The sequence below is a fragment of the Podarcis cretensis genome, assembly GCF_951804945.1.
Source record: "Podarcis cretensis genome assembly, chromosome: 9".
Taxonomy (NCBI): domain Eukaryota; kingdom Metazoa; phylum Chordata; class Lepidosauria; order Squamata; family Lacertidae; genus Podarcis; species Podarcis cretensis.
In genome coordinates this window covers 11,846-39,247 of record NC_137178.1, presented here as the reverse complement: position 1 = coordinate 39,247, position 27,402 = coordinate 11,846, and the positions used below count along the sequence as shown (strand labels likewise).

The 27,402-nt window shown below is 46.9% G+C and overlaps 1 protein-coding gene across 3 annotated transcripts in view; it reads right to left on the bottom strand.

Annotated features, from left to right (window-relative positions):
- Positions 1 to 27,064, bottom strand: part of LOC307223807 (maestro heat-like repeat family member 5) — a 48,092-nt gene extending 21,028 nt beyond the window's left edge. For 2 of the 3 annotated variants that reach the window (XM_079990108.1, XM_079990107.1), the window contains exons 1-13: positions 25,868 to 27,064; positions 22,802 to 22,962; positions 21,526 to 21,680; positions 19,804 to 19,932; positions 17,053 to 17,212; positions 16,215 to 16,270; positions 15,739 to 15,846; positions 13,823 to 13,939; positions 11,684 to 11,803; positions 5,300 to 5,425; positions 2,545 to 2,667; positions 1,882 to 1,961; positions 1,316 to 1,451 (exon numbers count right to left, since the gene is read on the bottom strand). In XM_079990108.1, coding sequence (XP_079846234.1) covers positions 1,316 to 1,451; positions 1,882 to 1,961; positions 2,545 to 2,667; positions 5,300 to 5,425; positions 11,684 to 11,803; positions 13,823 to 13,939; positions 15,739 to 15,846; positions 16,215 to 16,270; positions 17,053 to 17,212; positions 19,804 to 19,932; positions 21,526 to 21,680; positions 22,802 to 22,962; positions 25,868 to 25,884 — 1,488 coding nt within the window. In that variant the 5' untranslated portion in view covers positions 25,885 to 27,064. The remainder of the gene's footprint in view (positions 1 to 1,315; positions 1,452 to 1,881; positions 1,962 to 2,544; positions 2,668 to 5,299; positions 5,426 to 11,683; positions 11,804 to 13,822; positions 13,940 to 15,738; positions 15,847 to 16,214; positions 16,271 to 17,052; positions 17,213 to 19,803; positions 19,933 to 21,525; positions 21,681 to 22,801; positions 22,963 to 25,867) is intronic. The other variant, XM_079990106.1, reaches the window with a different exon arrangement.
- Between the last annotated feature and the right edge of the window lie 338 nt (positions 27,065 to 27,402).

Sequence of the window (27,402 nt, the reverse complement as noted above, 5' to 3'; positions counted from 1 at the left end):
AGATCCTGAAGCTGAGGCTCCAATACTTTGGCACCTCATGAGAAGATAAGACTCTCTGAAAAAGACCCTGATGCTGGGAAAGATGGGGGGCACAAGGAGAAGGGGATGACAGAGGACGAGATGGTTGGACAGTGTTCTCGAAGCTACCAACATGAGTTTGACCAAACTGCGGGAAGCAGTGGAAGACAGGAATGCCTGGCGTGCTCTGGTCCAGGGGGTCACAAAGAGTCAGACACGACTAAATGACTAAACAACAACAACAAATCATAAATACTCCATAGACTTTGCTGTGCCTCATTTCCAAAAGGAAACACAAGCCTTGTATAAGCCTCAGGACCCTGGAGTCTCACACCAGAGAGATAAAACAGCCTGGCTGACACCCACCCCCCTTGCCACATGGGGTTGGGGCCTGGTCATTATCCCAAGAAGTCATTTCTCTGCCTGGACTAGCCAGAGTAGAGGAGGAAAAGGTAAGGGCCGTCTGGGTGTTGGCTCCTTTCTGCCAGCTCTTTGACTACGGAGGGCGAGAGAGCTGGCACAGGCCTCTCCCCACCCAATAAGCAAAGTGCAGCTCCATGCCACCCACAAAGAAGCCATATCGAGACCATTCTGCACAGAGAAGGAGCTTCTCAATTCACTGATGGAGCCTGGAGCAGTTTCGTGTGCTCTGGTGTTGGTGGCGGATGGGTGGGCATGAGGGTGGAGATGCAGTGGGGCAGCACAGCTCCCCATGTTTCCTGTCCTGCGCCCATGAGGATGGCAGCCAAGATGCTTCCAGGGCCGCATCCAGAGGGTGCTGCCAGAGGGCCCCTTTCCTGTGTGGGGAGAGATCTGCTCCTTCAGCACAAGCACTTTCATCCATTTGGCTGGTGGCCACTGCCAGACAACTACTGACAAGTTTTAAACAGTAAAATGCAGCTAAAAGCAATTGGTACAAAGAGAAAACAAGCCGACCAGTACAAAAACATCACAAAACCACCCCAAGCCAGCACAAGGTCAAAACCCACCAGGGTCAAAAGCCAGGCAGCACAAGGAGCTGCAATTCCAGCCAAGGAGGCCAGGCAAGGCAGAGCCTGGGGGGCGCACCCCATAAGCATCTGGGGCATGACTGCCAGAAGAGCACCATGCTCAGCCCTGGGAATGCAATGGCAGCAGCCAATGGGAAGTGGAGGCATGCAAACAGACGTGCATAAATTTGCATGCACAGTTGGTTGGGATTTGCCAGATCTCTCATCTGCTCATTGTAAATTCCAGGGCAGTTCTCATCCGGAAACTATGTTGCAATGCAAGTGAGATGGCAAAGGGAAGGGCTCACTTTGACGCTGGCTGCCTGCTCATCTGCTGCAATTTGCCCTTCCAGGAGCTCCAAGGGGGCCAAGCAAAACATGCTTTGGAAGGAAGCACAGAGGAGGCTGGTCTTCTTCTCTGCCTCAAGGGGAGGCTTCAGTTTGCTGAGGAAAAAGAAACACACCTGAGATTAATCTGCGGCAGCAAATGGTGAAATGATGGTTGTGCTCAAGTCGATTGAGTCACATCCTTCTATTCACATCCACATCAGTCCGACAAAGGCACCTTGGGGCTCCTAACCACCCTGCAGCTGCAGTCAAGGATGGTAGCAAGGGAGGGAACCCCTCAGCTCTGAGGACATGTGCCTGGCATGTAGAAGGCTTGATCTCCAGCATCTTCCCTCAGAGGTTGCCGGGGGGCCCTCCCCTCTGCCTGAGCCCATGCAGAGGCTGCTTGGGCTACTGTCTGGGCCAGTCACACAGGCAGGTTCACCGGTCTCTGAGGAGGGACCCACTCAGCACATCCCCCCTTCCACTTTCAGTCAGGGGAGCAGCCCTGAATTTTACCCCCCCCCCAGCATCCTTTTGCCCCTACCTGAGTTGTGTCACGATGTACATGGCGTCTTGGCGCACGGTGTCCGTCAGGGCATGGATGGGCTCTCTCTCAATCAGCACCTGCCAGTCATTGCAGGGACACAGTGTGAGTGGCATCACTGAGCATGGCAGGCGCCCTGGCAGGCAGACCCAGAACTGCTCTGCCACCTCTTGTCACTTCTGTCTTCTCTTTTCCAGGCTAAACACACCCAACTCCCTCAACCATTATTCATAAGGTTTGGTTTCCTGACCCTTGATCATCTTGGTCACCCTCCTCTGAACATGTTCTAGCTTGTCAATATCCTTCCTGAGTTGTAGCACCCAGATGTGGACCGGGGATTCCTGGTGGGGTCTTACCATGGCAGAACAGAGTAGCAGTGTGACTTCTCTTGATCACTTGCAACAAACAACCTGTGAGCTGGACAGAGCTGGCCCAAATCAGCCCAGTGAACTTTATGGGTTTGGGTTGTGTCCTACCCCAAACTGTCTCTGGATCAGTGGCCAGGCACTGGGCAGAGACTTGGTGAGGACCCACCACTGTGATGATCAGGGAGGATGCTTCCTCAGACCACCAGCTTATAGGTGTAGCAAGTCTAGAGAAGCAACCAGATTAGTCTGTTCACTTACTACAGGTTTCTGGGTACGGAGTGTGCAGCTGACTTACTATCAGGCATTCCACAAGGGGGGATTTCATGTACACTCGAAGGCTGTGTGCTTTTCCTGTTGCAGAAACGGCCTCAAGGAACATCAGCACCGCAATCAAAAAGGTTTTCTTCAGGCTTATGGTCTAAACCCAAACCCAGAGCAAAAAACAGACACTCATTATCAAACAATGCTGAACCCTTATGTAAGCCTCTTTTGTAGGCAAGATATTCTCTAGCAGGGGTTGTGATCTACTTTCTGAATTAAAATCTGGCAGGGATCTACCCTCATTTTGGGGGTGGGTGGGTGGTTCAGCTCATAGTTGTTGAGCTTCTGTGGGGGGAGCCAGTGATCTACCAGTAGATTACGATCTACCTGTTGGATGTGCCTGTTCTATAGAATAAGTGCACAGTCTGCAAAGTTCAAACAACCAATTAAGCTATTTAAACAACTTTTGATCAGGTAAAAAGTTCTCCCCCCTTTTAACCAGGGAACAGATATTTTAATGGAACATTTAATACAACTTCTTTTGAAGAAGTGCAAATAGCAAGCACCATTTCAAGAGAGGCCTTCATTGTCGGTTCTTTGGCATGTATGTCTGCTATTATTTGGATACCAGTTGAAAGCACATTAAAACCTGCTCAAGTGTTTGGGTCATAAATTGGCTCTGGGATTCAACTGTTCTCTTGTTATGCTGGTTTGTTATGCTGCTTCTCATGCAATTTTTAGAGGTGTAATTGCTGGCTTTGGATGTTGTGTCCCGTGCCAGGCTCCTTGAGAAGGAAGAGCAAGATATAAATGAATAAAGTCTCTTTTAAGGTGATGCCTTTTGTAGCATACACATTGCTATTTGGCATCAGGATTTCCAATTCATGTAGCTAACCAAGTAATATTAACTATTGTCTGAAAGCCCTAAAAGACCTGTTGAAATAAAGGGAACAAGAAAATACGTTCTTCATTTGAAAAGATCCAGTGCGAGTAATGTAGAGGCCATGTTTGTGGCTGATGCAGCCAGTTATTTGTGGCAGTGAAAATCAAACGAGGAGCTGCTCAGAATTTGGGGGAAAGTGCCCAGGTTGAACTGGTGAATGAACAAAAGGGGAGGCAATGAGGTGCAGCTTCAATGTCTCACCAGAATAATGTCTGGCACCACAGCTGCTGAGCATGGAACCAGTATTTCCTTTGAGCTTTCCCTAGCTAGCAGTCAGCTCAATCCCTATTGATGTATTACTACTACTACTACTACTACAATTTATATACCACCCTTTATCAAAAGGTCCCAGGGTGGTGTACAACATTAAAAACACATTTTTTGCTTCAATGGGCATTATGTTACACTTCCTTGCACTGAACCTGCTTTTGCCATTTTGTTGGCAGAGATCCTTCTGCAGCTCTGCAGTTTGCTAGTGACCTGACGGGGACTTGATCACTGTCACTGATGCTATGGCAACTACTAGTTCTGACTCCAAAGGTATTTAACTGGTGGCAGCTGCCCTGGAGGTTGATCTGTTTTCCAGACCCAGTTCAAGATGCTGGTTTCTACCCACAGATCCCTCAAGGTCAGGGGACCCTCTTATTTCTGCCCATGCCTCCTCCCCCCCCCCCATGCCACAACCTTCTCCTGAGATTTAAGCTCCACTAAGGAGGCCCTGCAACAAGTGTCACCTGGTTTGCATTCCAGTCTGGCCTCCATGCTGCCAGATTCCCCAAGCTCTGGCATCTCCATGAACCTGGTTCTCTTCTACCCTTCTGGAAGCAGACCCAGACCTGACCTTGCTGTTGAGATTAAAGTCTGCATATCTCTGTGCAGCTGTTTATTGTTTGATTTTGCTCTTACTGGATTTTTGGTTTTAGGAACTTAAAAAGCTGCCTTATATATGCAGTCAGACTGATCAATATTATGAACCTTACCAGTAAGGAGTTATGAGCTGGTTGCTCCAAGCTCAGAACATGTAGTTGAAACAAGTCACCCTAGTGTGTCTGCACAAATAATTTAGAAACATTCACTACTCTGGAACCTAAGTTGTACTGCCTGTGTTTTCTAACTGCTGTGTGGAAAAGCACATGAACCTGACCTTGAAAAGTTTGTAAAAATATCCCTTTTAACCTACTAAACATGTGGTCTCTTACTATGCTAAGGGAAGAGAGGAGCAATATAGAAGAGGCTATTTTAAAGGTCTAAGAGCCTATACTTCCACACATTACTTTTTTGCATATGTTGTGATTTTAAATTTCTGCTGGGTTTCTCTCACCAAAGAGTACTTGCTCCAAAACTTGATCTTGGCTTCCAAGGCACTCTTTTTTATATACCTATATAAATCTCATTTAAGCAGAGGTTGGATGGTCATCTCTCAGGGACACGTTTGTTGAGATTCCTGCATAGCAGCGGGTGGACTAGAGCAGTGTTTCCCAACCTTGGGCCTCCAGCTGTTTTTGAACTACAATTCCCATCATCCCTGACCACTGGTCTTGCTAGCTAGGGATGATGGGAGTTGTAGTCCAAAAACAGCTGGAGGCCCAAGGTTGGGAAACACTGGACTAGAGGACCCTTAGGATCCCTTCCAACTCTACAACTCTATTATTCTAATTGGTATAGAAAAGTTATGAAACAAAATAAATCCTGCCCTTCCTATGTCACAAAACACATAACTGATATAGAATTAAAAACCATAACCTGAAAACAATTAAAACATACAACAACAAATACAGCGATTTGTTGATACACATAGTGCATAACACCATTCTCTTTATCGTAAAGGCAAAAATGGCCACAATACCATTGGGCTGGTGGTGCAATACTCAATCAATTTGGACAGAATCAGGTCCACTCTCGGGAGAACTTCATCTTTGATCCCCAGGGCCACCTGCCCATAGCAGAGCAGAAGGGTGTTCCACTTGAAGTCCTGGGGGTGGGGGAGACAGTCAGTGTTGCCAGGATCCTGTCCAGCATTACAGGGAAGCCAAAGTCAATGGGATTACCCTCCTTCTTTTTTTTTTTTAAATGATATTTATTCAGAATTTCAAAAAGAAAAAAAAATACAAGAAAAAACAGAAATACAACAACAAAACAACAAAAAACAAAAAAAGAATAACAAAAAAAGAAAAAAATACAAATCCAAATTACATCCTTTCATTTACTTGTTTCTTGGACCTCCTCACACCTCCCTTTTTGTATTCTATCTTAATTCATTATTTCAGCAAATTCTTCCCATACTTCACAATTTTTATTTAAATAAAACAATCTGTCTCTCTCTTTTCCCCCCCCCGTTAACTCAACATATCCTTTCCAACTTTTACTATATTCTGTTATTCAATTTACCGTTGATTTCTTTAACCTTATCTTACCTTAAGAACCATAAAATTTCAAAATTTAAACCATATTTATGCATACCTCCTTCAAACCTTTCTACTAAAGCCAATTAATTCATTTCCAACATATTCTAATATTTCATTAGTATCACACTAATTCCAAAACGAAAATATATAAAAAGAAATTCTCTTCTAAATAAATCCAACGTCCCTTCTTCCTGGTTTCGGGTTATGTCAGTCCATTCTAACCATTACATCCTGTCCATCAATCTGGTGTTCTAATGTCCAAGGCTCTCAGGTCTCTTCTACGCCCCCTCTGCAGATTTTCTTGTTCCTGTTTGTACTTGCACCCTTCCCTCTCCCTTGTTGGTTTCTTTCATGGTTTCTTCCCTCTCTCCTTGAGGAGAGGGTCTCCGGGGAATTCCAAACGGTGTTGTTGTTGTTTAGTCGTTTAGTCGTGTCCGACTCTTCGTGACCCCATGGACCAGAGAACGCCAGGCACTCCTGTCTTCCACTGCCCCCCGCAGCTTGGTCAGACTCATGCTGGTAACCTCAAAAACACTATCCAACCATCTCGTCCTCTGTCGCCCCCTTCTCCTTGTGCCCTCCATCTTTCCCAACATCAGGGTCTTCTCCAGGGAGTCTTCTCTTCTCATGAGGTGGCCAAAGTACTGGAGCCTCAGCTTCACAATCTGTCCTTCCAGTGAGCACTCAGGGCTGATTTCCTTCAGAATGGAGAGGTTTGATCTTCTTGCAGTCCATGGGACTCTCAAGAGTCTCCTCCAGCACCATAATTCAAAAGCATCAATTCTTCGGCGATCAGCCTTCTTTATGGTCCAGCTCTCACTTCCATACATCACTACTGGGAAAACCATAGCTTTAACTATACGGACCTTTGTTGGCAAGGTGATGTCTCTACTTCTCAAGATGCTGTCTAGGCCTGTCATTGCCCTTCTCCCAAGAAGCAGGCGTCTTTTAATTTCGTGGCTGCTGTCACCATCTGCAGTGATCATGGAGCCCAAGAAAGTAAAATTTCTCACTGCCTCCATTTCTTCCCCTTCTATTTGCCAGGAGGTGATGGGACCAGTAGCCATGATCTTCGTTTTTTTGATGTTGAGCTTCAGGCCATATTTTGCACTCTCCTCTTTCACCCTCAATAAAAGGTTCTTTAATTCCTCCTCACTTTCTGCCATCAAGGTTGTGTCATCTGCATATCTGAGGTTGTTGATATTTCTTCCGGCAATCTTAATTCCGGCTAGGGATTCATCCAGCCCAGTCTTTCGCATGATGAATTCTGCATATAAGTTAAATAAGCAGGGAGACAAAATGCAGCCTTGTCGTACTCCTTTCCCAATTTTGAACCAGTCAGTTGTTCCATATCCAGTTCTAACTGTAGCTTCTTGTCCCACATAGAGATTTCTCAGGAGACAGATGAGGTGATCAGGCACTCCCATTTCTTTAAGAACTTGCCATAGTTTGCCATGGTCGACACAGTCAAAGGCTTTTGCATAGTCAATGAAGCAGAAGTAAATGTCTTTCTGGAACTCTCTAGCTTTCTCCATAATCCAGCGCATGTTTGCAATTTGGTCTCTGGTTCCTCTGCCTCTTCTAAATCCAGCTTGCACTTCTGGGAGTTCTCGGTCCACATACTGCTTGAGCCTTCCTTGTAGAATTTTAAGCATAACCTTGCTAGCGTGAGAAATTAGTGCAATTGTGCGATAGTTGGAGCATTCTTTGGCACTGCCCTTCTTTGGGATTGGGATGTAGACTGATCTTCTCCAATCTTCTGGCCACTGCTGAGTTTTCCAAACTTGCTGGCATATTGAGTGTAGCACCTTAACAGCATCATCTTTTAAAATTTTAAATAGTTCAGCTGGAATACCATCACTTCCACTGGCCTTGTTATTTGCAGTGCTTTCTAAGGCCCATTTGACTTCACTCTCCAGGATGTCTGGCTCAAGGTCAGCAACCACACTACCTGGGGTATATGAGACATCCGTTTCTTTCTGGTATAATTCCTCTGTGTATTCTTGCCACCTCTTCTTGATGTCTTCTGCTTCTGTTAGGTCCTTTCCACTTTTGTCATTTATTATGGAAATCTTTGTACAAAATGTTCCTTTCATATCTCCAATTTTCTTGAACAGATCTCTGGTTCTTCCCATTCTATTGCTTTCCTCTATTTCTTTGCATTGCTTGTTTAAGAAGGTCTTCTTTTCTCTCCTTGCTATTCTTTGGAAATCTGCATTCAATTTCCTGTATGTTTCACGATCTCCCTTGCATTTTGCTTGCCTTCTCTCCCCCGCTATTTGTAAGGCCTCATTGGACAGCCACTTTGCTTTCTTGCATTTCCTTTTCATTGGGATGGTTTTCGTTGCTGCCTCCTGTATAATGTTACGAGCCTCCATCCATAGTTCTTCAGGCACTCTGTCCACCAAATCTAAATCCTTAAACCTGTTCCTCACTTCCACTGTGTATTCATAAGGGATTTGACTTAGATTGTATCTTACCGGCCCAGTGGTTTTTCCTACTTTCTTCAGTTTAAGCTTGAATTTTGCTATAAGAAGCTGATGATCTGAGCCACAGTCAGCTCCAGGTCTTGTTTTTGCTGACTGTATAGAGCTTCTCCATCTTTGGCTGCAGAGAATATAATCAATCTGATTTCGATGCTGCCCATCTGGTGATGTCCATGTGTAGAGTCGTCTCTTGTGTTGTTGGAAAAGCGTGTTTGTGATGACCAGCTTGTTCTCTTGACAGAACTCTATTAGCCTTTGCCCTGCTTCATTTTGATCTCCAAGGCCAAACTTGCCAGTTGTTCCTTTTATCTCTTGACTCCCTACTTTAGCATTCCAATCCCCTATAATGAGAAGAACATCCTTCTTTGGTGTCACTTCTATAAGGTGTTGTAAGTCTTCATAGAATTGGTCAATTTCAGTTTCTTCAGCACCAGTAGTTGGTGCATAAACTTGGATTACTGTGATGTTAAAAGGTCTGCCTTGGATTCGTATCGAGATCATTCTATCATTTTTGAGATTGCATCCCGTTACTGCTTTTGCCACTCTTTTGTTGACTATGAGGGCCACTCCATTTCTTTTACGGGTTTCTTGCCCACAGTAGTAGATATGATGGTCATCCGAACTGAATTCACCCATTCCCGTCCATTTTAGTTCACTGATGCCCAGGATGTCAATATTTATTCTTGCCATCTCATTTTTGACCACCTCCAACTTACCCATGTTCATGGTTCTTACATTCCAGGTTCCTATGCAATATTTTTCTTTACAGCATTGGACTTTCCTTTCGCTTCCAGGCATATCCGCAACTGAGCGTCCTTTCGGCTTTGGCCCAGCCGCTTCATCAGCTCTGGATCTACTTGTACTTGCCCTCCGCTCTTCCCCAGTAGCATGTTGGACGCCTTCCGACCTGAGGGGCTCATCTTCCAGCGTCATAACTTTTATATGCCTGTTGTCTTTGTCCATGGAGTTTTCTTGGCAGGGATACTGGAGTGGCTTGCCGGTTCCTCCTCCAGGTGGATCACGTTTGGTCAAAACTCTCCACTATGACCTGTTCATCTTGGGTGCCCTGCTCGGCATAGTTCATAGCTTCTCTGAGTTCTTCAAGCCCCTTCGCCACGGCAAGGCAGAATCCCCCTCCCCTATTTTAATTTTGTAATTCAAAAAGTAGTTATTCCAAAAGTAGCTGTCAACTTGTTTCACAGTCCCACCAGAGCTAAGAGCTTCCTTGACTCCAGGCACTTCCAGACACACTCCAAATTCAATCTTCCAATGTTGCAGCTTTTGGTCATGCAGGACTTTGGATCTTTCCCTTTGTATCTTTTGAGGTGCAGTCGCGGCCTCTTCCATCTTCATCTGCCCTTGGACTTGCCTTATCAAGCCAGTTTCCTGCATTACTTGTTGTAGAATTTCCTTGTATTTGTTTCCTGTTAGCTCATATTTACTGGCAACAGCAGTCATAAAGTCCAACTTTTCATTCATCAAATTCATTTTCTCATGCAACTGCTGCAGCATAGCAATTGTTTTGCCAATGGCAGACGTTAGAACTTCCTCCCTGCACATTTCTGTTCAAGGTCAAATAGCTGGTCCCACGGTCTAATTCTCACAACTATAACGTTTCCCTGTGAACTGCAGCAACAAACTGACAAGCTCCCTCTAGGGGACACAGTTTCTAACGTCCATCTTTAAAAAGTATCCAACAAAGGGAGATTTACTTTCAATTTTCAAATACTTTGTTTCCTTAAAATAGAAAGATGCAGAAAGCAGCGTTGAAGTTCATTTGTTTCTCTTTTTTAACTATCTGTCAAAAGTGTTCCATTTTCAATCAATGGAGATCTCCAACCATTTCTGTCCTGACTCCCCATTCCCAGGTTTGGGACGATAGAAACTTATATTCCTTTACTCTTTCTCTGCAGGATTAAACGGTCAAAGTCCCCCCCCCCCCTTTCTCCTGCTGTCAAGGGGGTTTTGTTAGTTATAAATGCAGGAAATTTCAATCTTTGGATCAATTTTCCAGGCTATTTAGCTTGCAAAATCTTTACTTCAGTCTGTTTACAAAAAGCAGAAGGCGGACTTCCTGTTTAGACCTTCCCGCTTCGTTGCCTAATTCATAAATTTCATAAGTTTCTTAGTCAAATCTTCCGTTTTTACTCACGGGTACTTGTTTTAGAGTCCAATTGTCATCAGGAAAAAGTCAGCGCTCTCCGGCGATGGCTGTGCGTCTTCCCCTCTGTGAAAGTAGCAGTCAGTTCGCAGCACCGCGCTGCTCACCCCACTCCGCTCCGGAGCCCCCAAAAAGGGGTTTCCCCGCGAGTGGGGGAGGCGCTCTTGGTGCCCTGCTGAACCCCACGTTCCCAGGCTTCTCCACCTGGGATTTCTAGCGGGTCCCCACCTTCGCCGCGGTGGGAAGACCCAGTTTCCACGGAGCCCGTTCCTCCGATCGGAGGAACTCCGCCATTTGCCGATGTCACTAACCCGGAAGTCCGGGATTACCCTCCATCTATCATTCCCCCAAAGGTCCTTCCCTTCACTCAAGCAGCAGAGAGTTTGACTTTCTTTTTTGAGAAGACAAGATCCCTGGAATCTCTGCAGACAGAGGTGGCTCCTTAGTGCCCGCCTAGTGGAGAACGAGGTCAGAGGCCTCCCTGGTGAGACTGTGGAAAGTTCTGCAGCAGCCTCCCTTTCTGCAGGCGGAGGTGGGGGTGGAGAATGACATGAATCAGCACAGTGCTGAATTCAGGGTTTGAGGGCAGCTGCCTTGCGTGTCTAATGCATCCTGCAGGCACTCTGGGAAAGGCCAAGGATCTTGCCTTCTGTCCAGCCTTGGGCCCATGATGAGCCAGAGGTCATCAGGAGGGACTACGCAAAGCCTCCATTACAGGACTTGCCACACTTGCTTAAGGCAGTCTCATATGTTCTGGAGTCATTGCGACACAGAGAGACATTGCCAAACAGAGTGGAGCAGAGCAAGGAGTTTGGGAAGCCACAGCCAGCAGCAAGGAGGACCCAATGGCAATCAAGCTCTTTTGCCCCATGCAACTAATGGGAGACAATGCAGAAGTCGCCTCACCCTCCCTGAGAACCAGTGAGAACACCAGACTTTGGCTGTGTCACGAGCAGTAGGCTCGTACTGTAACCGGTAGGCTAGTCTTTGCAGAAGTACAACATAGCCATGTCCAAGAGAAACTCATAACTTCCATATTTATACTTGGGAATAAAAATTGTCTAATTTCAACAAAATATTTTGTTGTTTAAGAATATAAAAAGGAGAGGGAAATACAATACCATGAGCATCTCCCCTCCCCGCTGCCCTGGCAATGTATTATTTTTCTGAAATAATACCTGGCTGCTGCTTTCTGTAGATGTTTCATGGGTGGAATAAGCCTTGCTGAAGTTCTCCAAGGCTTTGAAAACCTCATCAAGGTGGCGAGACGCAGCCAAGCCAACTGCAGAAGCAATGCCCTGAAGGAGGAGGAACCAGCCAAAGGAAACAGGGTGAGGAGGGAGCAGGGTGTGTGCGCACATGGCCCCATCTCTGCACAAGCAGATGAGCCAGACCAGACCATGTTTGTCCTGAGTTACACAAAACTCTTCCCTGGGCAGAGGAGCCAGGCAATGGGATTCTCTGAAAGGTTTCAGACACAGATGATTACAAATGCAAACATTTTAGGCACTTCAGCAGATCAGCACCCTTGGATGGCAAAGGGCTGCACACAACATAAACAACACGCTAAAGATCTCTGCTAAATCCACTAGCCTTTTAGGATACAATTCTCAGGCAAGTCTCTCAAGGTGACCAAGAGACTGATGGCACTCCAAGGACTAACCCAAAATGTATTGTGACATCAGCATTCATGGATCAGAGGCCACCTAGTCAGAGACATGGAACGGCCACCTAAGCGGGCAAGGAGACCGCTTCTGAGGTTGCAGGGTTTGAACTCTATCCAGGTGGCTCTCCACCTGCTGACTGCTCACTTGGTGCACCTGGCAATGAAACTCTGGCCCACAAGATAAAGTATTAGCCTTTCAGATGCCATAGGATTCTTGACTGTTGCAACAGAGCAAACCAACAAATCCAGCTCTTGTTCCTAGTCAGTCACCACCAGTTCAGACTCCATGATTAGACTTCTTTGCCCCAATATACATCGCTTGATACTTGCTTATGTTGAAATGCACCTGCCGTTTTGCTGCCATTTCACTCATTTCACAAACTCTTTCTATAGCTTCTTACAACCCTGTGGTTGTTTTTTTTTTAAATCACGCTAAATAACATAGTATCATTGTTCATCACCAAATTTGGCCACCTCACTGCTCATCCCCAACTCTAGATCTTTCATGAACAAGTTAAAAAGCCGAGGTCTCTCCTTTCTTGTAACTTGAGTCCATTGGCATAGGCCCTACCCTCCAGAGCAGAAGAAAACAAGCTTGCTCCACCTACTTCCTTCCAATGGGAGAACTGCCTCTGCTTCCTGTTTCTTAACCAGTTATTGATCCACAAGGGGACCTTTATCCCATGACTATTGAGCTTACTCAGGGGTTTCTGGGATGCAGCATTTTATCAAAAGCTCTTTGAAAGCCCAGTTACACAATGTCATCTGAATCACCCCTATCTGTATGCTTGTTCCAAAACTCTCAAGGTTTTGTAAACTGTTTGAAGGTTTTCTTACAATCAAGTTATAAGAATTGTGTGGGATGGAAATATACAAATAAAAGAATGCTAAAAGGTTAATGAGACAGGACCTAACCTTGCAGAAGCCATGCTGGTTCTGTTTCAACCAGGCTTGTCCTATCTGCTTCATAATTCCACATTTCATAATGCTTCCCACCAGTTTTCCCAGGGCAGACATTCATCAAACTGGCCCGTCATTTCCCAGATCTCTTTTGGGCCCCTTTTTGAAAACTGGTGATCCATCAGCTACTTTCCAGCTTGACTGCTGCATTTCCCATTGCCTTGCCCTTCAGAGAACTCCCTTCTGCTGGTCCTGTGGACAAGGAGGAGGCTGGAAACCTCTCACCTTTTGCTTTACTCTTGGATTACTGAGCTGTGCCAATGGCCCAACATCAGCCTTGGGTCCCCAGGGATGTGTCCAGGCCCTTGTGATCATGTCAGATTGGGCAGGAAATCAGGTGACAGATGTCTTAAGGGAGCCAACTCAGAGGCATTTCTTCTCTCCCACACTCAGAGCCACTTTTCTCCGGGACAAGCAAAGCTCAAATTCTTTCACCTGGTTAATGAAATGCCCTGAGGATGGCTCCTCTTTCTCCTCTGGGCCTCCCCACCTGCATTTCCCACGCCAGCCCAGCCCCCTATTCCCTGCCTCAGAAAGTGCAACACTTCACAGGCTGCTCTCCTTCTCCTGACCCACACTTCGCCCTAAGGTCCAAGCTGGGCCATCAAGGACAGCAGGAGGATGTGGGGCTTGTCTACAAATGCAGTGATGGAGCCCCTTTCCTGGGAGGAGAGCAGCTGCCTTGCCTCACCGTGGCTTCCCAAGGTCCTCTGTGGTGCAAGGCCAGGAGATGGCTGAGCTGCTCCTGGACTAACTGAGAGTCATCTGAGACACGCAGGATGGCCCCATAATACTGATAGAGAAAGACCTGTTGGAAGAAGAGGAAGAAAACAAACACCCACAAGATCACAGGGAGAACCTGGAGTGTGTGTGTGTGTGTGGGTGTGTGTGGGTGTGGGTGTGTGTGGGTGTGTGTGTGTGTGTGGGTGTGTGTGGGTGTGGGTGTGGGTGTGTGTGGGTGTGTGTGAGAGTCATCTGAGACACGCAGGATGGCCCCATAATACTGATAGAGAAAGACCTGTTGGAAGAAGAGGAAGAAAACAAACACCCACAAGATCACAGGGAGAACCTGGAGTGTGTGTGTGGGTGTGGGTGTATGGGTGGGTGTGGGTGTGGGTGTGGTTGACTGAGATTTCTTTTCCAAAGCATGTTACAATAGTGTTGTGAGCCTTGGTGGTAGTGGGCTGGGATAGGTGGTATTCCCAAGTCCCTTCTAATTCCTGGATCCGGCAAGGATTCAGTTGTTGGAATAGCCAGGCCAGCTTCTTGGTAAATTAATAGCCCCTACTTATGTGCAGCTGGGGTAACAAAGGAAGTGGCTTTGTGCTGGTAGCTATCCCTTCCTCAACTGGCTTGTAGTAAGAAGGAGAAAAGGCAGAGTTGAGGCATGTGTGAGCTGGGCTGGAAGCAGGAGGCTGGCAGAAGCCTGAGAGGGAGAGACATGCTTTATTTCTGTTTGAAACCAAGGCTGTGACTATGGGAGAAGCAAGACCTTTTGGGGTTAATACATTGGTACCTTGGTTTTCAAACTTAATCTATTCCGGAAGACTGTTCCAAAACCAAAGCATTCCAAAAGCAAGGTGCGCTTTCCCATAGAAAGTAATGCAAAATGGAATAATCCGTTCCAGACTTTTAAAAACAACCCCTAAAACAGCAATTTAACATGAATTTTACTATCTAACAAGACCATTGATCCATAAAATGAAAGCAATAAAAAATGTACTGCAGTCACACACACAAAAAGAGCTACAAAAACAAAATAAATAGCAAAAACAGACAGACCTCAGAGTAACACTCAAAATGGAAGTGTCGCACTCAAATCGGAAGTGTAACGCTCAAAATAGAGCATGTTTGGCTTCCGAAAAAAGTTTGCAAACCGGAACACTTACTTCCAGGTTTGCAGTGTTTGGGCTCCAAGGTGTTTGAGTACCAAGGTGTTTGAGACCAAGGTACCACTGTACTCTGAGCTCCTCCATCGTAGGCTGAGGTTGTATATGTGTGTAAATAAACCACAGGTCCTATAGGCACCACATTCCCCCTGTCCCTCATTCCCAGGAAACTGAATGCTGGGGAAAACACCTGGAACCTCTGGAATCTCTCACTGCTTGGAGACTGGGGTGGTGTGCAACATAGAAAGTCCTTCTTCATGCAGTACAAAGTTAAGCTGTGGAACTCCCTCCCACAGGAGGCAGGGATGGCCACCAACCTAGATGAGTTTAAAGGAGGAATGGACAAATTCATGGAGGAGGGTATGGCTTTGGGTGGCTCCTAGCCAGGATTGCTCTGCTCTGCCTCTACAGTTGGAGGCAGCAATGCTTCTGAATCCCAGTTGCTGGAAACCGCAGGAGGGGAGAGGGCTCTTGTGCTCAAATCTTGCTTGCAGGTTTCCCTTTGTGGTTGGGTTAGGGGTTCAGGGGCAGCATTTTACAGCTGTAGGGAACTGAACTAATGGAGAAAAGAAACATGACTGGATCACATGAAAACTCCATGAGAAACTTCTTCTGGAAAGCTGACCGGATTGCTAGGACCCCACTGACCCCAGGGGTGGCCAGAGCCCCAGGCCCCCCACAAGCAGAGCAGTTCATGGGGCTTCCTTCTTCCACGAACCTTCTCCGGGCTTTGGTCGTTCTGGGTCTGCTGCATTCTCATCAACTCACGGCTGAGCTCTGCACAGCAGGCCTTGTCCGTGACGTCAATCAGGAGCCGCTCCACAAACTGCAGGACACAAAAGGGAGAAACAGACTGAAGGGCAACAGCTGGCTCTTCCCAAGGCCCTCCACTGCAATGCCAAATGCTTTGGAGTGGCCTTCAAGATTGCTCAAATATATCCCTTGATTTAGTTTTAAAAACCTGACTGGTGCCTGAGGGTCCTCACTGTGGTGCCAGCAGCAAAGAAAGGCTGTTTGAACTTAGCCAGCAAATTTAATGTACTTTAATATCACTCCACCCCACAAGTTAGAACAGCCCCTCTGTGACAAAGGTGCACCAGTTTCCTCCTGCCTCGTGACTGGTTGGCTCTGCTTAGGTCACCTGAATAAATGCCCCCCCCCCCCGCCCTTGAGGAAGAAGAGCTCTCACCTTACCTCCACCAGCTTTCGCTCCCACACATCAGTCTTGTAGGCGTCACTCTCTGTAAAGGCTGCATAGGAAAGGCAGGCAGTGGATCAGGGCCACTGAGTTTCATGAGCATCATAAAGCGCTTCAGACACTAAGTCTGTGGAGCAAGCAAGGATTGGTCCTTTTGGCCTATGCAATGCTAAATCTGATGGTGTGGGCTTCAAATGCATATCACAGGTCCTTGCATTTGAAGCCCATGCCATTATAGGCTGCAATCCTAACCCCACTTTCCTAGGATTAAGCTCCACTGAATACAGTAGGACTTACTTCTGAGTAGACATGGTGGTAATGACAGTGTTAGACTGTGCACCAAAATAAACACAAGCTTATCAGCAGCACTCAAACTGTGTGTGTCCAGAAGAGCTTTGCTAGGCATTTCCCCAGAGCTCATTTGCAGGCTTCAGCAGCAGCCACGAGCAGTTCATTAGCAGTTCTCCAAATCTGTGAGGCGACTTTTGTTCATGGGAGGGGCAGGAGAGGCATAAGGGGAACAATGAGGGACCTTGAGGGATAGACAGGAAGCGTCCGCTGTGCAGGGTCTCTCTTAGAGCACACTGTCTGGGTATTTGCCCCCATCTGCCCCAGTATAATAAGGGGTGGTGGCCGTTTTCTGTGATGGTCCTGTGCAGGGACCTCTCAGGGACCTGCTGATGGAAGCTGGCTGCTGCCTCTGGCTCATTTGGCTGAGCAGGCCTAGTTTTCTCAAGGTGACCCCTATCCCAAACACACCAGAGAACTTTGGATCAGAACCAGACACAGAGGCAGAGTGGAAACGGAGTACTGGGAAGGATGAGGCTTTTGTACCTTTGTTTGCCAGTTTCCCCAGAACACAGAGGATGCTACGGTATGGGAGCAGCCGCCCTTGGAAGCCATCCAGGAGCTTGCTCAGCACTTCTACTGGGAAGTGGTTCCAGAGGGCCACCAGGATGTCACCTGCTGCATCCTGGTACAGGTCTCGAAGATCCTGCAGAAGCAAAGGGGATATAAATGTCAGGCGGGCAGCTGAGGCCACTTGCCCATTTCTGCTCTGGGGGGAGCACTGCAGCTGAAGGGACCTTTCACTCAGGCACCCCCCACCCGCTGTATTTCTAACAGGCGCGGACAAAGCTGTTGGTCAGGGTAATATGGTGAAAGGTTGTTTTCCAGAAATTATCATCACAGGCCATTAAAAGACAAGAAGCAGCTCCTTCAGTTTAACCTGGAAACATGTTGGCAGGGGGGTTGTGGAAGATCCCTGGAACATGGTCCAGCTAACTGGTTGTGGTGAAAACATGGGCGGCTGCATTTCAAGGCACCTGAGATTCCCAGAGCACCTGCAAGGGCAGACACATGTGGAGCACATTGCAGAAATCTCATCTGGACCACTGCAGGACCCAGAGAACTGATAACTGAGTCTGTGTATAAGAGAAAAATGGTCAAAGGCACTTCTGGCTACTGCTGCCTCCTGGCCACACAGAGGCCAGGCGGTGCCCAGGGCTCCTCCCTGGTGAACCTGCGGGTTGTGCAGGACTCCTCACTAGACTCCTCTGTCAACATTTGTGTGGGGTGGGGCTGGTTGCTCCTAAAGAGGACCTCCCTGGACCCCAAGGTGCTTGACAATTACCTGCCACAAATACCCCTTGCCACAAATACCCCTTTGGGTGTGAGGTGGTTGAGAAGGTGGTGGTAGTCCAGTTGCAGACACCTTGGGTGGAAATGGGTTGTCTTGACCTCTTCCAGCCTGGCTTCAGGCTCTGCTTTGGGGCAGAATCTGCCTTGGTCAACCTGGTAGAGAACTGTCTTCAGGAGAGGGATGAGAATGGAGACCTTGCTGCTCTGGACCTTCTCCATGAGCTGGTGGCACTGTGGTCCAGCAGTTCTGCTCCTACCTATGAGTCCAGTCAGAAAATAACACTGGGGAGTTGTGCTGCCCCTTGCCAGTTGTGCTGTTGGGGTCTGCAGGGCACCATTTTACCCCAGCACTGTTTAACATCTATATGAAGCCATTTAGAAGGGTCTCTGGGAGGTCTGGGGCAGGGTTTCAGCAGCATCTGACTTGGAAGAGGCTGTGACTGTTCTAAGCCAGTGCCTGGGTGCAGTGGTGAGCTGGATGAGGCCAACAAACTGAGAAAGAATCTTGGTAAGATGGAAGACTCGGTGAAAAGAGTCTCCAAGGTCTGGGAGTTGGGGAGCTCATCAGTTGTGGATGGAGTTATTCTCCCTCTGAAGAAACAAGTGCATTGTTTGGGGAGCTCCTAGACCCATCTCTGTCACTGAAGGCTCAGATGATGTCTAGGGAAAAGCAGCTACGGTCAGCATAGACTGGGTTGCCAACTACACCTTTTTCTTAGCTGCTATTACTGGGGATGGGCTAATGGGATGGCCTGTTGTTCCACCAGGGCTCTGACTTGAATGAAATTCTCCCGTATTTGCAATATGCCCAAGTACTGGAAATTATTGGGTTGCTTATATCCTTATTTTTATTATGTATTTTGTGCTTTTTATATTATAATTTTATGTTGTGAACTGCACTGGGATCTACAGATGAAGGGTGGTATACAAAATTAATGAAAAAATAAATAAAATATTGCAAGGCTTGAAAGGTGGTGGGAGAGTCAGGGACTCAGCGGGAGCGCAGGGAGGAGAGGAGATGGAGAGCGAGGGGGAGCAATCTGAGGGCAGCGTAGGAGAAGATGACAGCAGCCCGAAAGATTCCATGAGCCTCTCCAGCGAATCGGAAGATTCACAGAAGGGGGCGCCGATGGGCAGGGCAAGGGGGGACCCAAGGGGGACACCCCAGAAGCAAGGGGCCAGCGGGGACTCCCAGAGCAGCAGTTGGAAATCAGGACCAGCTTCCCCACCAGAGCGTAGTGGGGGGGGGAGGAGTCCCAGGTATCAGAGCCCACATATTCACCACCAGCGAGAGAAGATGAGTCAGGGTTGGCCACGCCTCCATCGGAGAGCGAGGGAACGGTCAAGAGGAAAGTTGCCGGCTGGGCGCGCGCGCCAAGTTCAAATGTACAGGCGAGCGGCACAGAAGGTAGCCCGGATAGGGAACCAGGTCCTAAAGCCCGCCGGAAGGAGGGGGAAGAATCATCAGGGTCAGCGTCAGAGGAGTCCAGAAAGGATGAAACCCTAGCGGGCAGGAGGGCCCAGAGGAGAAAGGAACTTAGGAAGAGGTGGAGCAAAGTGAGAGTCTTAAACTGGTGTGGAAGGGGCGGAGACTCAGACGGGACTTCGCCGGTCTAGGCTTTAAGACGTAGAGCTGCGCGCTGCGGCTTTGAAATGGAAACTAAACCTCAATAAAGACTTTTGTACATAACGACAGCCTGGCGTTGGTCCTCTGTGAGCTGGGATCTAGAGGCAGCTCTGACAATTATGTATTTTGTGCTTTTTATATTATAATTTTATGTTGTGAACTGCACTGGGATCTACAGATGAAGGGTGGTATACAAAATTAATGAAAAAATAAATAAAATATTGCAAGGCTTGAAAGGTGGTGGGAGAGAGCCAGCATCGCTCACTCCTTCAGCTTAGTGATATATGAAGCATCTATTTCACCAGTTCGCTCCTTACTGTGGTCCTCAGCATATCTTCAGCAGCTAGTTTGATGATGACTTTAGCCAGTTTGTAGTCTACGCTATGTGCCGACCTGATCACAGCCTGCAGGATTTCATTAATACGCAATCGATGCTTTGGAGAGATCTGCAAAAAAGAAGGAAATGCTAAAGGAAACCAAAAGTCTCATGCCAAGTGCCAAAGGTGGTTTGTGGATGCATGCAAAAAGCAGCAAAGGCCAGCATTGGATTCACTCAAGGCACCCTGAAAAAAGAAGAGAAAAGAAGCTTCCGTCTGAACCCACAACTGACTCCTCAAAGAATTCATGCTGGTGAGAAGCCACAGAAATGCTTGCAGGGAGAGACAGATTTAAGCTTAGCACAAGGCCCCTCACATCTCACTTGGAGGACTACAAGGCTTTCCTCTCGCAGAACAGGGGTGATCCTGAACTCCCCTGGCCTTGTGGGCCATTTTAACAGTTGGCTGGGGCCTCTTTCCTGTCACTCACCTGATGACCAAGCTGAAAAAAGAGATTCCTTTGCAGACATGGCTGGCGCCAGAGGAAGGTCCTTTGTTGCACCAGCTTCCATTCAAGCAGGTGCCACAAAGGGGCCTGCTCTGGTCAGTGCTGGTCAGCTGCCCTCTGTAATGATCTCTGGCAGGCAAGCAAGCCCTGATAAGAAGTAATGATTCTCTGACAGTTTTATGTATGTTTATTTACAAAAAACCCCACACATCCAGAGCACAGCTTCTCGCCTGCTCACATTTACAATAGTTGGTCAGTCTGAATCTTCACATCTCCCACAGCAGGAAGGACGTTAAACTCCCACCTTCCACCTCCTGCCCTTCTGATCTTATCCAGATGCCTAGAACGGGGACTGAGAGGCTGGCCTGCCCCCTCCCCACTGACCTCTGCTTATCTGCTATGCTCTGGCTGCCTTCCAAGTCTTCCTCCCCTTGAGAGATAACAGAGTCTTCCCCAGGAAGGGGGGGGGGTTGAACTGCCCTTTCTTGACTCTGTCAGCCAGCTCTCATCTGCAGAATTGTTCCCTTGTTCACTTAGTTCAATTTCTGAGTCTAACTCTTTCCCTGTGCTCGGGGGGGGGGGCACATTCCTGACACCCTCCCACCAATTTGCCTCACCACCACACCCCAACACCAAGGCGGAGCAGTCCTCCTTGTGTCCCCCCGTGAGCCACCCTTTCTGCTTTCTCCTTTCTGGCCACACACACCATCGCTGTCTGTGTGTCTGACTCTCCCAGACACCACTCTGCTTCACATAAATGCTTCAGGTCCCCCTGCCCCCTGCTGCTCCCAAGGTCAGTAGGTGCCTTTGGCAGGTGGTGCTTGCTTGGAAGTGCCTAAGGAACATCCAGAAAGGTTCCAGCGGCAGAAGAGCCCTTCTGATGGATGCTCTTCCTGATGGCTGATAATGGCTCCAAGTTCAAAAAGCATCTTGAGAGGCAGAACACAGCATGATTCACCTATGAGGATGTAGCAACCACATTTTATAATAATAATAAGTTTATTATTTATACCTCACCAATCTGGCTGGGTTTCCCTATGCCATAAATGATGTGTAATCATTGGGGGTCACAAGCAGACCAGATCCAGGAGACCCTCAGTTCCCTTCTGCAGCTAAGCCTTATTGCCATTGCTATTTAACATCGGCATGAATCTGTTGGGAGCGGCCATGAGGCATTTGGGAGCATCTCACAGTCACAGAGTTTTCCTGCCTACCTTGTGGATGCTCTGGCGATACTTGCAGATGGCCCGCAGGACCCCGGCCAGCTTGGTCTCTGCCAGGGCACACAGGTTGTCGATGGAGGCCTGCACCAGGAAGGGACCAGTTCCTTCCCGGAGATTCCTCAGGTTGCAGAAGCAGATCTGTGATTCTGATAAAAGGAAAGAGTGAACCCTGACCAGGCCATTCTGAATGGGTGATTTATTTTTTATTAACATTTATGCAATTTCTATGAAGAGGTAAAATCAGTTATAATTAAATGGGCACAAGATGTAGGTCACAACCTTATGATGGAAGATTGGGAAAAATTATGGAAAACTGACCTAAAATTTACAGATTGTTCCCTATTGAAGGAGAATTACATGAAGATGATGCACAGATGGTACACAACACCAGTGCAGTTAGGGAAAATGTACAAAACTAGTTCAAATATATGTTGGAAGTGTAAGGAAAAGGAGGGGACATTTTATCATATGTGGTGGGATTGTAAGGTAATTAAAAAAATTTGGGAAATGATATACAGTAAATTGAAGAAAATGTTCCATTCAACATTTGTTAAAAAAACCTGAAGCATTTTTATTAGGGATTGTAGGGAAAGATCTGCCAAAAAAGCTGAAAAACATCTTCATGTATGCGACAATGGCTGCAAGAGTTCTGGTAGCACAAGAATGGAAGACTGAAGAAACCCCAACCAAAGAATCATGGCAAGAAAAATTGATGGACTATGCAGAACTGGCAAAACTGACATACAAGCTATGGGACAAGGATAACTGTGACTTTAAAGATGAATGGGAACCCTTTACAAAGTATTTGAAGATACAACAAAGTGAACTGGACTCCTTTATACAACTGTGTAACATGCAGAAAACAGCATTTTTAGAGAAATCAAAGACTGGAACTGAGGGAAGTCGGGGTGGGGTGGGTGGGTTCTGTGGGGGGAGGGAGGAAAAATGGGGGGAAATAAGGCTGATATGTTTCTGGATAATATGTTTTGTTTTAATTTTGAATAAAAGTTATTTTTAAAAAAACATTTATGCAAGTTCTGTCCTAATACAGTACATGAAAGGTGGGTGTGGGTTGTGGGCAGTAGTGCTGCCACCGAAAGAGAAGCAGTTCAGCTCTGCTCTCTGCAGCCAGCAAGTGAAGCAGCCTTTTCCAGGGGGTGGGGTGAGGGCTCAAACACAGCATCTGAGCCCCTCCCTGTGAAAAAGGGTGCCTCACTGGGACAACGATTTCATGACCCCCTTCTTCTGCCTAAGGCTGACAGCTCACCATTCTCGTCTAGCTCTTCCTTGTGTGGCTCTGCCCTCTCCTTTTGCCGGGGAAGAGCAGCAGGCGCTGTGTCTCTGCTCCGACTGTGCTCCTCTTCTCTCGCTGGATGAGCCCGCACTCTATTCTTCCGTGGACTTGCTCTCTTGAAAACGGAGCAGATCCTGGAACAGAACTGAGAGCTGAGGCAGGCAGAAATATCTTTCCCAAAGATTACTTAGATGTTTCCTAAACCCACCATCACCTTGTAATATCATGTTAAACGTTATTGCAAGTCTTCTCAAAAAAATACTAGACAGAGGGCACAAAGAAGAGAACCATTTTTTTGAATGGCAGTTTATAAAGAGCTCATTGTCCAATATTTAATATGAGAGACTGTGTGTTCTCCAAAAGAATATAACAAAGGAAGACAGCCTCCTCAGTCCTCCCCATGCGATTACAGAGCCCACACAGCTAAAAATGCAGAGCTGACCAGCATGAAATTCTATCAAGATCTAATAAAACTATAATAGAAGAGTAACAGAATAAGGTGAAATACATAAACTTTCTGAACTTTAACAGAACATGTACAAGCCAAGCACTATGCACACATAGGCCTACAAGGGCCAAAAGAATAAGGGAGTCAGTGACATTTGGGGAATCCCCCTCATCAAAGGAACAGCTTTTCCTCACCTGCTGAAACATTGGTATCTGAGGAAGTGTGCATGCACACGAAAGCTCATGCCAATAACAAGAAGAGTTTGGATTTGATATCCCGCTTTATCACTTCCCGAAGGAGTTTCAAAGCGGCTAACATTTTTCTTTCCCTTCCTCCCCCACAACAAACACTCTGTGAGGTGAGTGGGGCTGAGAGACTTCAGAGAAGTGTGACTGGCCCAAGGTCACCCAGCAGCTGCATGTGGCGGAGCGGAGACACGAACCCGGTTCACCAGATTAAGAATCTACCACTCTTAACCACTACACCACACTGGCTAACAAACTTAGTTGGTCAGTAAGGTGCTATTGGAATTATTATTATTATTATTATTATTATTATTATTATTATTATTATTTTGTGCTGAAACATTGACATCAGTCCAGAAAGGGAAGCAAAGAGCTGCAAGAGAGCCAGGTTCACTGAGCCCCTGGGAGAGCCTGATGCTGTGAGTTTTTCACACAGGGCAATCTGCCAGCTTCAGTGAACAGAAAAGTTGACATTTCCCACTCAATTGTTAATTAATTGTTAATCAAGCAGCAACCCAAAGGATGGTTGTAAGTTCCTTACTTATCCATTTGGGACCCAGATTAATGGAAAGTAAGGTGAATTGGGGCCAGAGGTGTACCTAGGCTCTCGAGTGCCCTTGGCAAAGAGCTGCATTGACACCCTCCTTGTCCCTTGCACCCTGGGTAAGGAGCTGTATTGCCCCCCACCCCAAGCAGCAGAGCAGTGGTCTGGGGAATGCACAGATGGCCAGGTGGGATGCTAGCCAGTCTGAACCAGAGTGGAGAGGCACAATTTTGCACACATGCACCCAGGCCTGCATCCTTGGCGGGGCCCAACTTGACCAACCCCTAGGTATTAGATTCAGGAAGGTAGCCGTGTTGGTTTCATGGTATCTGAAGAAGTGTGCGTGCACACGAAAGCTCATACCAAGAACAAACTTAGTTGGTCTCTAAGGTGCCACTGGACTTTAAAATAAATAAATAATAATAATTCAATAAATCCCTAGGTATGTCCCTAGGGCATGGGAGGCAGTTTGGTTTGTTATTCCGGAAATATGACCAAACACCTCATCCTGCTGTGGATGCAGCAGGGACCCTCTTTCTCTACACTCCTGCGCAGACTCAGAGGAGAAGCTGTTATGCGCAGAAGTTACCATGCCTGGAGTAAAGTGGCAGCAATGGACTGCTTTGAGCAAGGCTTCTCTAATTATTATTTCTTATTATTCTTATTCACTTCGTATCTTTACCACTTTAGAGGGGGAAAAGAAAAGAAATCTCAAAACATCTTACAACACTTTAAAACATCAAATAAAACAATCCAGATTAAAAGATTACTGAAGAAAGTCAAATCTAAAGCATACATTCAAAGAAACATAATTAACAGGAAACTAAAACATTAACTACATATTTAACACAAATTTAACAAAAAAATGTCTTAAATATTTCAAAAGAAAACATTACTCAAGGAAGTCACACATAAAATCTACAGCATATGTGAGAAAGTAACAGATACATAAATGTGAATGCTCCATTAGTGGTTGCTCACATCCCCTTGCGAATCACCTGGAACGACATGGGTTCCCTATCTCTGAGATATTGAATTTGGTTGTTTAATTGCAGCTGAAGTGGAGCAGAAAGGAGTTCTCAGCCAGAGCAGAAAGGAGTCCTCAGGCAGAGCTGCTCCACAGTCCTGTTCCCATCCTCACTTCAGCCCTTTTAGGGCACCACAGAACTGTTGCTGCATTTTATGGATTGAAGATAGCATTGTCTTTAGCCTGTTAGACTCTTGCAAACTTTCCACTTCACAGAAAGGCGAGGAGGAAGAGGAAGGTCTGGGTTCAGTTCCTCCCCCTGCTGAATTGCTGGTTGGTGTGACAATGGATTGCCTGAGAGAGCTCCAGGCCTGTATAGGTTGACCAGAATCTTTGTTCTTTTACAATTGCACAGCAAACAGTCGACAGATACAGCTTTCTTAGTCAGGAGACTCAATTACGGAAACACCAGTGCTAATGTGCACCCGTTAAAACCACACCTGGGCTTTAGGTTGGGTAGGTGGGTAAGGGGGGAGCCAGCAGCTCCAGAGAGACAGGTGAGCTACATTACTTGATGGCTTGCACATTTCCAGCTGCAAAAGGCATGTGCAGCCGGGCAGCTCCTTGGGTCTGGGGCTCCTACATGGTGATCTGCTGCCTCCAATGAGCTGAAACCATTTGTCTTGGCATAGCCAGGGAAATGGAGCCCCCTCCACCCTTCGCACCAGCCTCCCTCCTGCTCCACACACATGAGTCTCACCCCGCCTTGCCAAGCACAAGGCCAAAGATCTGACAATCATGTAAGATAAGGTCTCAACTTCTGTCCACCAATTACCTTCCACAGAGAGTCATGTTCTTTTGTGAATTTTGTCTGACTCAACTTGGCTGACATTTTCCAGACGTTTGTGGGCAACTCTGTTCTCCAGTTCACCACAATGTACTTTATGTCATACGTGACATCACAATCACGGACTGCATTCATCCCAGTCTGTCAGCGCCAGCACTGAAGGCTTGGAAGCTCTGGAGTTCCCTGCCCACTGCGGAGAGAAGTGCCAGCACATAGCAGATGCCCAGAGGTCAGGGCAGAAAGGGCAGCAGCATGGGGCTCCTCCTGCTGCAACAAGGGCCTGAACACTCTGCACCTCCATGTTTTAAAATAGGTGCAGGTTGTGAGAAGTCACAGCACAGAGCCCCTTCTGCTGTAATCCATTCTGGGTCTTATTTCTAATAATTTTTCTCTCCCAAACTGGTTTCATTTTTCAATTTTGACCTTCTTCCCAAAGACTGCAGTGAACCCTCCCAGGTTCTAATGGTGTAACTCTGTAATTTAATAGTGCCAAATGAAGATCATATTGTGACTCTTCTGGTTTGATAGGGAGTTGCTATCATGACATGAATTTCATTAGACTGGGAATATTCTGGAAGTGGCATGGTGAAACTGTTCTTTATTAATTCTGAAGAGAATCATAACACGCAAAAACAATTTCAATCAATACAATTGTTTTTCCCAAAAGGTGGGATCAGGATTGTTACCAATAAATCATATGCTGTGATGTAACTGATGGGAAGAATTAAGCAGATGGATAAATATAGAGTTGCATGCCACCCCCGTCTCTGAGAGATGTGGGATTCCAGGGGTTCCAGGTGCTTACACAGTGTCTGTTTCCCTTTGGAAATGAGGCACGGTGGAGACTGGTGTCTTTATAGTCTTCTTCTTCTTTGGCAATCACTCATAGCCAAGTAAGTTTGTCTTCCATAAACACAGTTTTAACAGTGAGCCCATAAGTGACTGTGGAGGCCAATTCTGAATCCGTACACTGTATGTCCTTCTGCACTGGGGACATAGGTTTCCAGGCGGGAGTTGATCATGGCGAGGGTTTGCCAAACGCGCCTTTCTCTTAGCTCATTTCTCCCCTTCAACCTGAGTTCGAGTGTTTTCAAAGCCCATGACACCTTTGGTAAAGGCTGTTCTCCAACTGGAGTGCTCATAGGCCAGTGTTTCCCAGTTGTCGGTGTTTTTTAGATTTGCCTTGAGAGAATCTTTTAACCTCTTTTATGGGCCACTGTCAGAGCTGCCTCCAGGTCCCAGCTCACAGAGGACCAACGCTAGGCTGTAATTATGTACAAAAGTCTTTATTGAGATTCAGTTTCCATTTTAAAGCCGCAGCGTGCAGCTCTACGTCTCGACCTTAGACCGGCGAAGTCCCGTCTGAGTCTCCTCCCCTTCCACACCAGTTTAAGACCCTCGCCTTGCTCCACCTCTTCCTAAGTTCCTTTCTCCTCTGGGCTCTCCTGCCCGCTAGGGTCTCATCCTTCCTGGACTCCTCTGACGCTGACCCTGACGATTCTTGCCCCTCCTTCCGGCGGGCT